The sequence below is a fragment of the Heptranchias perlo genome, chromosome 12, assembly GCF_035084215.1.
Source record: "Heptranchias perlo isolate sHepPer1 chromosome 12, sHepPer1.hap1, whole genome shotgun sequence".
Lineage (NCBI taxonomy): Eukaryota > Metazoa > Chordata > Chondrichthyes > Hexanchiformes > Hexanchidae > Heptranchias > Heptranchias perlo.
This window is the reverse complement of record NC_090336.1, coordinates 60,402,575-60,416,900: the sequence shown is the minus strand read 5'-3', so window position 1 is coordinate 60,416,900 and position 14,326 is coordinate 60,402,575. Positions and strand designations below refer to the sequence as shown.

Sequence of the window (14,326 nt, the reverse complement as noted above, 5' to 3'; positions counted from 1 at the left end):
GTCACTGCAGAGTGGGTGTACATGTATTTGCAGGGCTCTTTTGTGCAGACGACTGAGAGACGTCGGCGATGTCCCCGGTGGCACCCTGGAAGGATGCGGAGGAGAAGTTGTTGAGGGCAGTGGTGACTTTGACAGCGACAGGTAAGAAGATGGTGCTCGGGCCAGCCGGGAGCAGCTCGGCATGAAGGAGGCTGCAGATGTCCACGACTACATGTCGAGTGACTCTGAGCCTCCGTGTGCACTGCTGCTCAGAGAGGTCCAGGAAGCTGAGCCTCGGTCTGTGGACCCTGTGGCGAGGGTAGTGCCCTCTGCGACGCATCTCTCTCTGCGGTTGCCCTCCCTCCTGCTGTGCAGGTGGATGTGTCACAGCACTGTGCTGTGGAGCTCCACGTGTCAGAGGTGGATGGCGTGGCTGGTGAGGCTGGTGATGCTGTTCGCCCTCCGAGGAGGTCATGACTGCAGCTCCGGCGACCCCCATCCGGAAGATGTACATCTGAGGGGGTCTGCAAGGTAGGTACATGTCTCTGGACCCCGGGGTAAGTGTGCAAGTTGGTGACTTCGATTGTCAGGAGGAGGGTGGTGGAGGCCAAACTTTGTCCCAAGTGACAGAGTGGCCTCCTGCAATGAGTGAGGGTCTCCCCTCCCACCTGTCAAATGGACCTTTGCAGCTGCCATAGGCTGACAGCTGCAACACGTCCATTTCAACTGGGAGTGTTTCCCCCAGTACGGGAAACAGTCCCAGTTGTTTGTAAAATCCCACCCCTCCTAATATAACAGGTCAATCAGGTCTGTAAACAACCTGAAATAGCAAGATAAATACTGTTAAGTGGCACCCCGCTGGCTTTAATTGCCGACGGGAGTCCCACATGAGGGGGCACGTCAGCGCGTCTGTGGGGAACCCGGAAGTGGGCGGGTTGGAGCCGGGCTCCCGACCCGCTCCGGGATTCCCCTATTTTCGGAGCCCCCCCCCGCCAGGAATGCACCCGATAGCGGGTGCTAATATCGGGCCCATAGTCTCAGGATAAGGGGTTGGACATTTAGGACTGAGATGAGGAGGAATTTCTTCACTCAGAGGGTTGTGAGTCTTTGGAATTTTCTACCCCAAAGAGCTGTGGATGCTCATTTGTTGAGTATATTCATGAATGAGGTTGATGGATTTTTGGACTCTAAGGGAATCAAGGGATATGGGGATCGGGCAGGAAAGTGGAGTTGAGGTAGAAGATCGGCCATAATCTTACTGAATGGCGGAGCAGGCTTGAGGGGCCATATGGCCTACTCCTGCTCCTATTTCTTATGTTCTTTATATTTGCACGTAACTCCATTCGATCTTGGAAGACTACTGCTCGCCCCCTTTAACATTCAGAGTGTGGGGCCCACTTTCATACTGAGCCCCACAGACAGCAAATCCATGGGAACCAGCTCCCCGCTATTTACCACAACAACTTGCATTTATATAGCACCTTTAACGTAGTAAAACATCGCAAGGTGCTTCACAGGAGTGTAATCAGACAAAATTTGACACCAAGCCACATAAGGACAGGTAACCAAACGCTTACATCGAGTCACTTCAAAACTACAGCCCAGAAACAGGCCATTCGGCCCAACTGGTCTATGCCGGCGTTTATGCTCCACACGAGCTTCCTTCCTCCCTACTTTATTTAACTCTATTAACTCTAGCAGGATATGCTTCTACTTCTTTCTCCCTCTCATGCTTATCTAGCTTTCCCTTAAATGCATCTCTGCTGTTTGCCTCAACTAATCCTTGTGATAGCACGTTTCACATTCTCACCACGCTTTGGATAAATACATTTCTCCTGAACTCCCTATTGGATTTATTAGTGACTATTTTATATTTTATTGTTCAAAGACGTATGTTTTAAGGAGCATCTTAAAGGAGGAGAGAGAGGTGGAAAGGCAGAGAGGTTTAGGAAGGGAATTCCAGAGCTTAGGGCCGAAGCAGTTGAAGGCACGGCCGCCAATGGTGGAGCGATGAAAATCGGGGATGTGCAGAATTGGAGGAGCTCAGAGATCTCGGAGGGTTGTAGGGCTGGAGGAGGTTACTGAGATAGGGAGGCGACAAGGCCATGCAGGGATTTGAACACAAGGATGACAATTTTAAAATCGAGGCAGAGCCTATGTAGGTCAGCGGGCAGAGGGGTGATGAGTGAACGGGACTTGGTGCAAGTTTGGATATGGGACAGTTTACTAAAACTGGCTTCTTTCTTCCAGCAGAGTCCTAGACCCCTCATTTTCACTGCTCGACCATGCTACTGGGATAAGGGAGCTGCTCCTGTTTGTGCCATGGAATGCAGTTCATGGACGGAGTGCAGGTCAGCCACACTCGTATACGCCTAGAAATTACTGTTGTTGACCCCTCCATTGCCTCAGTGCTGTCAGACTGCTTGTCCGATGTCCAGGCTTGGCTAAGTCTTAACTTCCTCCGGCTAAACGTCAGGAAGTCGGCAGTGGAAGGAGCTGCAAATCAGAGAGGAGGACGGGAGGGAGCGCGAAATCATCAGCACTACAAAAAATCTGGGTGGGGGGGTTGGGGGGAGGTGAGGGGACGTGGACGACATCGGGGGATCAGCCAGCATCAGCTGGGGGGGTTCCAGCATCGGAGGGAGGTCCACCATCGGCGTGGGGGGGGGGGGGGGGGGAGGGTGTGGGGGCGGTTTGGCCGATTGTGGGCGTCCTGTCGACCAGGTGAGCTTGTTGGGCCTGGATGAAGCACTCCTGCTCCTCGGGGCCCACAAGCAGTGTAATAAAGGCACTCACCACATGGATCCGACCCCGACCTCCTGCTTTCCCCTGACGTGAATCGGAAGCGATGGGAAATCCAAACAGGTAAAGTTAAATTCATTTGAGTTTTCCAATACACAAAATATTAAGTACCTCAAGTATTTGGAAGTATGTTGCCCTTTTAAGTATCAGCCCGCCGGCTGTAAGTGGGGGTGGGACTTCCTGGTGTCTGCTGCCCACATGCATACAAAACTGCCTGGGTTAAACCCAGAAGTGGGTGTGTTGACTGCTCACCTGCATCTAACCCACCTGTTCTTGGGGGTTGAAATTACCCCTCTGCATACAGTTCTGGGCAGAGTACCTCAAGTAGGATATATTGGCCTTGGAGGGGGTGCAGTGCATATTCACCAGAATGATACCGGGGCTAAAAGGGTTAAATTATGAGGCCAGGTTGCATAGACTAGGCTCGCATTCCCTCAAGTTCTGAAGATTAAGGGATGATCTAATTGAGGTGTTTAAGATGAGTAAAACATTTGATAGGGTAGATAGAGGGAAACTATTTCCTCTCGTGGGGGGAGTCCGGAATAAGGGGGCATAAACTTAAAATTAGAGTTAGGCCGTTCAGTGGTGATGTCAGAAAGCACTTTTTTACATAAAGGGTAGTGGAAATCTGGAACTCTCTCCCCCAAAACACTGTTGAGGCTGGGGGTCAATTGAAAATTTCAAAACTGAGATTGATAGATTTTTGTTAGGTAAGGGTTATGGAGCCAAGGTGAGTAGATACAGGTCAGCCATGATCTAATTGAATGGCGGAACAGGCTTGAGGGGCTGAATAGCCTACTTCTGTTCCTATGTTCCTACGTCCTTGCTGACCTACATTGACTCCCAGTTCCCCAACATCTCAAATTTAAAATTGTTGCCCACGGTCTCGCTCCTCCCTATCTCTATAATTTCTTCCAGCCCTACAACCAGCTGGAGTATTGTGTCCAATTCTGGGGACCAAACTTTAGGAAGGTTGTCAAGGCCTTTGAGACGGTGCAGAAGAGATTTACTAGAATGATACCAGGGATGAGGGACTTCAGTTATGTGGAGAGACTGGAGAAGCCGGGGTTGTTCTCCTTAGAACAAAGAAGGGTAAGGGGAGATTTGATAGAGGTGTTCAAAATTATGAGGGATTTGATAGAGTAGGTAGGGAGAAACTGGCAGGAGGGTCAATAACCAGAGGACACAGATTCAAGATAATTGACAAAAGAACCAGAGGGGAGAACTTTTTTGATGCTGCGATTTCTTATGATCTGGAATGCACTGCCTGAAAGGGTGGTGGAAGCAAATCCAATAATAACTTTCAAAAGGGAATTGGATATATACTTGAAAAGGAAAAATTGGCAGGGCTATGGGGAAATAGCAGAGGAGTGGAACTAATTGGATGGCTGTTTCAAAGAGCCGGCAGAGGCACAATGGGCTGAAAGGCCTTCCTCTGCGCTGTAAGAATCCATGATTTTCTGATTTTACGGCTGGAAACTGGCCGGGTAGCAGTGATTGGATATGTTTGGCTGCTTGGTATAGGTGTATTCAATTTTGTGTTATAATTGCTAATTTTATAAATGCCAACAATTTGCTTTATCAGCCACAAAGGATCACTTAGTATTGATCTTCTCACTTTCTTCTTTTTCAATAGATTCCCATTCATTTATTATCTAATTCCGGCCAAATCATACGCTTTGTAGTTCACGGTCTTGCCCGACCATTGGGAGTCTTTGAGGCTTCCGCTCCAAAATCAAAATCTCCGCTGAACCAGCCAGCAAGACGAGCGGCACATTTATTTTTGGTACGACTTCATTGGCAAACGGCTCATCATTCAACTTTTCTCTGGAGCCCTTGATTCTCATGCAGTGGCTCTTTGATATTGGTCCAATGCTGGGAAACTGAAAGGGTCAATGTCAGGAATCCATTACAATTTGGCAATTTCAGTTTCTTAGCAGGCAATTTACGGACTTTCAGGTTGTCATTTAAATCCATCCTCACTGCAATGAGAAAACCAGATAATAGAATTACCGGTTGGAAAGAGGTTACACTGAAAGTACTTTCACATCCAGAACTGAAGCCATCATTGGCTCCTTTTTACTGCAATGGAGAAATAACTTGGAGCTACGAGGCCCATAAGTTGTGACAGAACTGGAAACGCCAGGGCTACACCCACAAGACTGGTGGCTAACAATCTGCCCAGGGGCCTGGGGGCGGCTGGAATTTCTATCAGCCCCAAACATGGCTCCTAACATCATAGGAGATGGGACCAAGGAACAGGCAGGCCCATAATGGGAATTCTCTGGGCTCCCACATCCCTTCCACCCGCGGATGTGGGCCACGGAAGAATTCTTAGGGGCCAAAGTGGAGCCATTTCTAGGCCTGGATTCTGGCCTAGAAACACCCAAAAACTGTGGCATGCAAAGTAATATTGCCCCCTCCTTAGAAAGGAGGCCACTTCTGAACTTGTAGTGTTGACTGGCCTACAAATAGTGCCAGCATTGCACGGTCTGCCCCTCTCACTGCGGGCACCAAGGTGCGCCCATACCTGGCGAAGATATGCTGATGCAGTTATCCCATCCTGACCCCTAGATACTCCAGTGGGTTCAGAAGCCAATCGTAGCCGACAGATAGGTGGTTGCTGCACCTACATCAATGGAGTGAGGTCAAGGGCTTTTTAGGATCTGGGACATTTATTTTGCCTGTGACCTTTAGGACCTTGACTACTTCTATAAAATGACCTCTGATCCTTCTCTTCTCTCATGATAACATGTGAGTGTGTCAGTATTTACAGGGTATGCTGGAAGTGTGTCAGTATTTGCAGGTGATAACATATGAGTGTGTCAGTATTTACAGGGGATCCTGGGAGTGTGTTAATATTTACAGGGGGTCCCAGGAGTGTGTCAATATTTGCAGGTGATAACATGTGAGTGTGTCAATATTTACAGAGGATGCCTGGAGTGTGTCAATATTTACAGGTAATCCCAGGAGTGTGTCAATATTTACAGGGGATCCTGGGAGTGTGCCAATATTTGCACTTGAAATCATGTGAGTGTGTCAATATTTACAAGGGATACGTGTGAGTGTCAATATTTATATAGTATCCCGGGAGTGTGTCACTATTTACAGGGCTTCCTGGGAGTGTGTCAATATTTACTGGGGATCCCTTTGAATGTTTCAATAATTTGGGGGATCACTGGGAGTGTGTCAGTATTTACAGGGGATCCCAGGAGTGTGTCAGTATTTACAGGGGATCCCAGGAGTGTGTCAGCATTTACAGAGGATCCCAGGAGTGTGTCAGTATTTATAGAGGACCCCGGGAGTGTGTCAATATTTACAGAGGATCCTGAGAGTGTGTCAATATTTACAGAGGATCCTGAGAGTGTGTCACTATTTACAGGGGATCCTGAGAGTGTGTCAATATTTACATGGGATCCACGGGAGTGTGACAATATTTACAGGGGACCCCGGGAGTGTGACAATATTTACAGGGGATCCTGGGAGTGTGTCAGCATTTACAGAGGATCCTGAGAGTGTGTTAATATTTACAGGGGATCCTGGGAGTGTGACAATATTTACAGGGGACCCTGGGAGTGTGTCAATATTTACAGGAGATCCTGGGAGTGTGACAATATTTACAGGGACCCCGGGAGTGTGACAATATTTACAGAGGATCCCGAGAGTGTGTCAATATTTACAGGGGATCCCGGGAGTGTGACAATATTTACAGGGGATCCTGGGAGTGTGTCAATATTTACAGGGGATCCCGAGAGCATGTCAGCATTTACAGGGGATCCTGGGAGTGTGTCAATATTTACAGGGAATCGTGGGAGTGTGTCAATATTTACAGGGAATCGTGGGAGTGTGTCAATATTTGAAATTCCATAGCGGAAGGATTAGAGGGGACATGAGGAAAAACTTTTTTACCCAGAGGGTGGTGGGTGTATGGAATTCGCTGCCCGAATTGGTGGTAGAGGCAGGGACCCTCAACTCTTTTTTAAAAAGTACCTGGACCTGCACCTAAAGTGCTGTAAGCTACAGGGCTACGGATCAGGTGCTGGAAGGTGGGATTAGAATGGACACCTGGTTGTTCTCCGAGCCGGCACAGACATGATGGGCCGAATGGCCCCCTTCTGTGCTGTATCTTTTTTATGGTTCTATGGTTTCTATGTTTCAATAAATTGGGGGATCACTGGGAGTGTGTCAATATTTACAGGGGATTCTGGGATTGTGTCAATATTTACAGGGGATCCCGGGAGTGTGTCAATATTTACAGGGGATCCCGAGAGTGTGTCAATATTTACAGGGGATCCCGGGAGTGTGTCAATATTTACAGGGGATCCCGGGAGTGTGTCAATATTTACAGGGGATCCAGAGAGTGTGTCAATATTTACAGGGGATCCCGAGAGTGTGTCAATATTTACAGGGGATCCCGGGAGTGTGTCAATATTTACAGGGGATCCCGGGAGTGTGTCAATATTTACAGGGGATCCTGAGAGTGTGTCAATATTTACAGGGGATCCTGAGAGTGTGTCAATATTTACAGGGGATCCTGGGAGTGTGTCAATATTTACAGGGATCCTGGGAGTGTGTCAATATTTACAGGGGATCCCGGGAGTGTGACAATATTTACAGGGGATCCTGAGAGTGTGTCAATATTTACAGGGGATCCCGGGAGTGTGTCAATATTTACAGGGGATCCTGGGAGTGTGTCAATATTTACAGGGATCCTGGGAGTGTGTCAATATTTACACGGGATCCCGGGAGTGTTTCAATATTTACAGGGGATCCTGAGAGTGTGTCAATATTTACAGGGGATCCTGGGAGTGTGTCAATATTTACAGGGGATCCTGGGAGTGTGTCAATATTTACAGGGGATCCCGGGAGTGTGTCAATATTTACAGGGGATCCTGGGAGTGTGTCAATATTTACAGGGGATCCCGGGAGTGTTTCAATATTTACAGGGGATCCTGAGAGTGTGTCAATATTTACAGGGGATCCTGGGATTGTGTCAATATTTACAGGGATCCTGGGAGTGTGTCAATATTTACAGGGGATCCTGGGATTGTGTCAATATTTACAGGGATCCTGGGAGTGTGTCAATATTTACAGGGGATCCTGGGAGTGTGTCAATATTTACAGGGGATCCCGGGAGTGTGTCAATATTTACAGGGGATCCTGGGAGTGTGTCAATATTTACAGGGGATCCCGGGAGTGTTTCAATATTTACAGGGGATCCTGAGAGTGTGTCAATATTTACAGGGGATCCCGGGAGTGTGTCAATATTTACAGGGGATCCTGGGAGTGTGTCAATATTTACAGGGATCCTGGGAGTGTGTCAATATTTACAGGGGATCCCGGGAGTGTTTCAATATTTACAGGGGATCCTGAGAGTGTGTCAATATTTACAGGGGATCCTGGGATTGTGTCAATATTTACAGGGGATCCTGGGAGTGTGTCAATATTTACAGGGGATCCCGGGAGTGTGTCAATATTTACAGGGGATCCTGGGAGTGTGTCAATATTTACAGGGGATCCCGGGAGTGTTTCAATATTTACAGGGGATCCTGAGAGTGTGTCAATATTTACAGGGGATCCTGGGATTGTGTCAATATTTACAGGGATCCTGGGAGTGTGTCAATATTTACAGGGGATCCTGGGAGTGTGTCAATATTTACAGGGGATCCCGGGAGTGTGTCAATATTTACAGGGGATCCTGGGAGTGTGTCAATATTTACAGGGGATCCCGGGAGTGTTTCAATATTTACAGGGGATCCTGAGAGTGTGTCAATATTTACAGGGGATCCTGGGATTGTGTCAATATTTACAGGGATCCTGGGATTGTGTCAATATTTACAGGGGATCCTGGGATTGTGTCAATATTTACAGGGGATCCTGGGATTGTGTCAATATTTACAGGGGATCCTGGGATTGTGTCAATATTTACAGGGGATCCTGGGATTGTGTCAATATTTACAGGGGATCCTGGGAGTGTGACAATATTTACAGGGGATCCTGGGAGTGTGTCAATATTTGTAGTGGAATCCCCCCCACGTATAAAAGTTTGCAAATCACGGGAAGTTGCTTGAATTTGTTTAACTGGACAAAGCACACCACTGTTATTTAACATTAAGCTTCACAGTTCATATCAAAGGCTGTTGCTTCAATCAGAATTTGAACCTTTACAGTGTTTCATACCATTTATACTAATCTACAATATAAATACGTCCTGTACTAATTCAACGCTATGGAATTTCAAATAACGGATTCAGACAAGAAACAGGGATTTTTCCAGTCCCTTGATTATAACTCACTGAGAAACATAAGCGTTGTGCCTGATACATTACAGATGAAAGTACAGGCAGTTACATTGGGACAACATTATGGCAGAAGATTGATTGTGATTTGCTACTTACCTGTCTAGTTCATTCATTAATATCTCTGGCTGGGATAAGGGCCAATAAAGGACTGGGAGCCTTAACCTGTGCAAAAGACAACACTGGCTGAGAAGTGGAACAAAACTGCTGCTGCAAAATAAACCTTCGATACTTAATTTCCATGGGGATTCTCCCAATCACCCGCCGTAACATTGGCCAAACAGCCGCAGGAAAAACAGCCTAAATGGTGTTCAAGCCATTTTGCCGGGATTTCTGGAGCTCTTCTGGGTATCAGCAGTGGCTCAGGGAGTAGTACTTTTGCCTACTGAGTCAGGAAATTCAGGAAATTGTGGGTTCAAGTCCCACTCCAGACACTTGAACACAAAATCCAGGCTGACATTCCCAGTGCAGTACTGAGGGAGTGCTGCACTGCCGGAGGTGCCATCTTTTGGATGAGACGTTGAACTGAGGCCCTGTCTGTCCTCTTAGGTAGACGTAAAGAAGAACAGACGAGTTCTCCCTGGTGTCCTGGTAATGTTTATCCCTCAACCAGCATCACTAAGACAGATTATCTGGTCATTATCACATTGCTGTTTGTGGGACCTTGCTTTGTGTAAATTGACTGCCGTGTTTCCTACATTGCAACAGTGACTACACTTCAAAAGTACTTCATTGGCTGTAAAGTGTTTTGGGACATCCTGAGGTCCTGAAAGGAGCTTTATAAATCTAAGTCTTTCTTCTCTCAAAGTCATGGTGGATCAGTGGGAGAGGACACCCCATGCAAATTCACCAGCAGATCAGTGTGAGAAGACCCCCTCCCTCCCGTGCAAATTCATCAGTGGATGAGTGGGAGGATCCACTTGCAAATGCACCAGTGATTGAGTGGGCAAGCCCCTCCCCCACCCCATGCAAATTCACCAACGGAAGTGTGGGAGAGCCCCTGTGCAAATTCACCAACGGAAGAGTGGGAGAGCCCCCGTGCAAATTCACCAACGGAAGTGTGGGAGAGCCCCCGTGCAAGTTCACCAGCGGAAGAGTGGGAGAGCCCCCGTGCAAATTCACCAACGGAAGAGTGGGAGAGCCCCCGTGCAAATTCACCAATGGAAGAGTGGGAGAGCCCCCGTGCAAATTCACCAACGGAAGTGTGGGAGAGCCCCCGTGCAAATTCACCACCTTAACCTTCTGCAAAAGAAACTGCTAAAAGGCATTTTCCTGTACGCTTAAACAACAAAAGATCGCAGAGCATTATTTGAGGAAGAGCGGGGAGTTCTCCCTGTGTCCTGGCCAACATTCTTCCCTCAACCAAAACCACCCAAAAAATCAGATTAACCAATCTTTTTTGCTGTTTGTGGGACCTTGCTGTGCACAATGTGACTGCTGCGTTTTCTACTCAAGAACTGCACTTCAAAAGTAATCGGTTGTGAAGTGCTTTAACGGGGCATTTACCCATTAGCTGCAGTTCCCATTCCTCCTCAGGCAAAACCCTGTCTGCAATGCTTGCCTCCTGTCTGACTGGAATTCTAACGGTAAGACTCCCGACGGCTAGAAATTTAAATGTTTAGAGATTGGGAAGAGTAGAATTCTCCTCTCCAGACATTTTAATTGAGGTCAGACAGGTTTAGAATTCGCCCAGAGAATCTAAAGGTTTAGCTTAATCCAAAGGTTTAAGGGGCCTAATGCCTGTTTTCGAGGATCAGCTGGTATATTAAAGAACTGCAGAAAGTTTCCTCATTTCGACTGCTAAGAAACATTTAAAATAAAAGCCTCATTTCAAAATAAATATTTTCTTTTTGCTGCGGGCACTATTGCCTCACAGAATTTCGTACCTGTGCTTTGGGGTTATTCCTAGAAACAATGACAATGTTGGTGGCTTCTGGTCCCTGCTCCTTTCGGACTCTGGCATAATTGGCTCTGACCTCCACCCTTTGTCGGCTCGCTGTTGGAATGAAGAAGAGGCCGGGGGTCAGTGAATGCTATCATTCTCTGTTAGAAACTGCCTTCCACTGTTACAAAGTGTGCCCACCTCCCAGTACATTAGATCTGCAGACAGTGTAAGTACCAAGAGACCACATAGCAGTAGTCTATGCTCAGGATAAAACTGTAACGCAAACTTCACATTTCAACCAATAATCCATTTGAATTCAGATTAACGGCATTCTGTTGAACAAAATATAGGCTTAATGAAGTGACAACCTACAATCTCCTTTACATCATATAAACAACAACAACTTGCATTTATATAGCGCCTTTAACACAGTCACAGGAGCGATTGTCAAACAAAATTTGACACCGAGCCACATAAAGAGATATTAAGACAGGTGACCAGAAGCTTGGTCAAAGAGTTAGGTTTTAGGGAAAGTCTTAAAGCAGGAGAGTTGGAGAAGCGGAGTGGTTTAGGGAGAGAATTCCAAAGCTTAGGGCCCAGGCAGCTGAAGGCACGGCCGCCAATGGTGGGGCAAAGGAAATGGGGGAGGAGCATGAGGCCAGAATTGGAGGAGCGCAGAGATCTCGGCGGGTTGTAGGGCTGGAGGAGGTTACCGAGACAGGGAGGGGAAGAGGCCATGGAGGCATTTGAACACAAGGATGAGAATTTTAAAATCGGGACGTATAAGAGTTCTGGTTTACATCTTAGCCCGAGTCACTCTGAGGAAGAGATCACAGTGTTAATCTGATACTGGCAATTCACAGGTGATGGTAGTAGATGGGCAGTCCCGGGCTTGCCCTCCAAGCAGCTAGCTAGAGACGACCACAAACTGCAAGGGCAAGCTAAGAGGGAAAGTAAATGGAACCAAGCGCCCAGCAACCTACAGCAATGTGTCTGTGGAAAGGCATGGTGTTAAGAGACTGGATTCTTCAGGTTGTACAATACATACAAGCGACGCAATTAAAAATGTGTTTAATAAAATGTTATCTTTGATTGCTGGGAATTTGTCCCAGATTTTTTTTTTCCTTCTGCGTGGCGTGCACAGTTCACTTAAAATCCTTTGCAATTTGCTGAAGATCAGCAGGCATCTTTTTACAATGAAACTCCTCCATACGTTGTGACAAAATGGGGCAAATCTGCTGCAGGTCAAGCAGCCCTTTCCAATTTCATCTGTGAAATCCATCGTGTGAGTGACCCTTCGAGGAATGCTGCTCAATTCAGGAACGCACGAATGTTATTGCAGCAAATGGAATAATACCAAGGCTTGCAGTTTTAATTTTCTTCAAAGAGCAGTATAAATTAACCCCGTGCTTTCTGTCATATCCAGCAAGAATATGTTTCTATCAAACATCGTATTAGGAACAAGTCAAATGAAAAGCCTGTTTTTCAAACTTTTTAAGGTCCTTATTTAAAATTCCAGGCAGTAGAAAAAGAGAGTAGCTGATCTTATCTGAGCCAGACTGGAATATTTGCCAGAGGCCGCATTGCTTTCTAAAATTACAGGGCTGCAATTTTCAATTTTCAACTGTCAGACAGCAGTATGTTTAAAGAGATACTTTTCCAGAGTTGCTCGTAACTTTACAAAATCTTACCTCCATGTGATGGAGCTTCTTTACCAAATAAACCCATTATGGAAAATGGACTTATCGATCAACTCTAATCTTGCACATTTGTGCATATGCTAAGGGAGTCTTAACGTGCACTGGAAGATATTAATGGGAAATAATTTGACAATGTAGCAAGCTGGAGAGTGGCAATACAGTGAAATAGAGTGGCAATACAGTGAGCTGAACATTCACAATGCAGATGAACTGAAGAGTGGCAAGGAAGTAAGCTAAGGAGTGACAGTGCAAATGAATTGGAGAATGTCAATGCAATGACCTACGACCCCGATTTGCATATTCAAAGGGGCCTATCACCTGAAGCAAGCAGGTGCTTTGGGCGCCCAGCAGTAGGCCCCTTTTCAAAATGGTGGCGACCGCATTGTCAGGGTTGATTAGGCTACCAACCCCGCTCCGAGGCCACTAACACCAGGCTCAACAAGTTAAAATCGCCCTAAATGTCGTCTTTGTTTCAATGGTAGCACTTTGACCCTGAGCAGGACTTGAGCACGTAACCTAGGCTGTTACTTCAGAGCAGCACTGAGGGAGAGCTGCACTGTCGGAGGTATCGTCTTTCGGATGACCCATTAAGCCAAGGCCCCATCTTCCCTCTCAGGTGGATGTTAAAGATTCCATGGCACTATTTTGAAGAAGAGCAGGGGAGTTCTCCCCAGTGCCCTGGCCAATATTTATCCCTCAACCAACATCACCAGAACAGATTGTCTGGCCATTATCACAGTGCTGTCGTGGGACCTTGCTGTGTGCACATTGGCTGCCGCGTTTCCTACATTACAACAGTGACTACACTTCAAAAGTACTTCATTGGCTGTAAAGCATTTTGGGACATCCTGAGGTTGTGAAAGGTGCTATAAAAATGCAAGTCTTTCTTTCTTTCTTTTCATTGCTGTATGTGGGACTTGGCTGCTACACTAGTCTACATTACAAAGTGACTACACTTCAAAAGTAATTCAAAAGTGAAGTGCTTTGGGATATCCGGTGGATGTGAAAGGTGCTATATAAATGCATGTTCTTTCTTTTTAAGAACCACTTTTATATTTTATGTACAGTTGTGAATTTTGAAGAACTTGGTTCATTTGTAGTTGTAGCTTTAGTTCTGTACGATTCTGCAGGGCTATCATTGTGAGACTGATCGCCCAGTCATATATCTATGCTGTCTATGGTCATTGCAAATAGACACTGACACTCAGCAACATGCTTGGAGGCAATAAGCTTGGTACCATCCATCATGTAGTTAGCTGCAGGTTTAAAGAGGCTTTCAACAGCAGTCCTTCAACTGTTCAATAACACTAGCTGGACTTCAAAACTAAACAAATCATTAATGTTACTTACTAGTCAACCATTTCTAGTTAGAAGGATTTAAGCCTCCGTCCATTTACAGCAGCATTGCAAACCTTTCATTAGACTAACGAACATGGCTGGGTGTGTCAGACATTCTCCTTCAGGAATGAGAACAGGAGCGTTGGGTCTCCCATATTTTTGATGAACCTTTTATCTGTGACCTTATTCATAAAACTAATGTGCAGCATTAAGTAAGAAGAAAGAAAGAACTTGTATTTATATAGAACCAACCCAAAGCGCATGGCGTACTTTTTGAAGTGTAGTCTCTGTTGTAATGTAGGAAACGTGACTGCCAATTTGCG

At 46.3% G+C, this 14,326-nt stretch overlaps 1 protein-coding gene across 1 annotated transcript in view; it reads right to left on the bottom strand.

Annotated features, from left to right (window-relative positions):
* Window positions 1-420: 420 nt before the first annotated feature.
* The window catches only part of LOC137328070 (doublecortin domain-containing protein 1-like), a 485,645-nt gene continuing 471,739 nt past the window's right edge, over window positions 421-14,326 (bottom strand). Inside the window, exons 38-40 of the mRNA XM_067994210.1 lie at window positions 10,967-11,076; window positions 9,180-9,245; window positions 421-4,763 (exon numbers count right to left, since the gene is read on the bottom strand). Coding sequence (XP_067850311.1) covers window positions 9,189-9,245; window positions 10,967-11,076 — 167 coding nt within the window. The 3' untranslated portion in view covers window positions 421-4,763; window positions 9,180-9,188. The remainder of the gene's footprint in view (window positions 4,764-9,179; window positions 9,246-10,966; window positions 11,077-14,326) is intronic.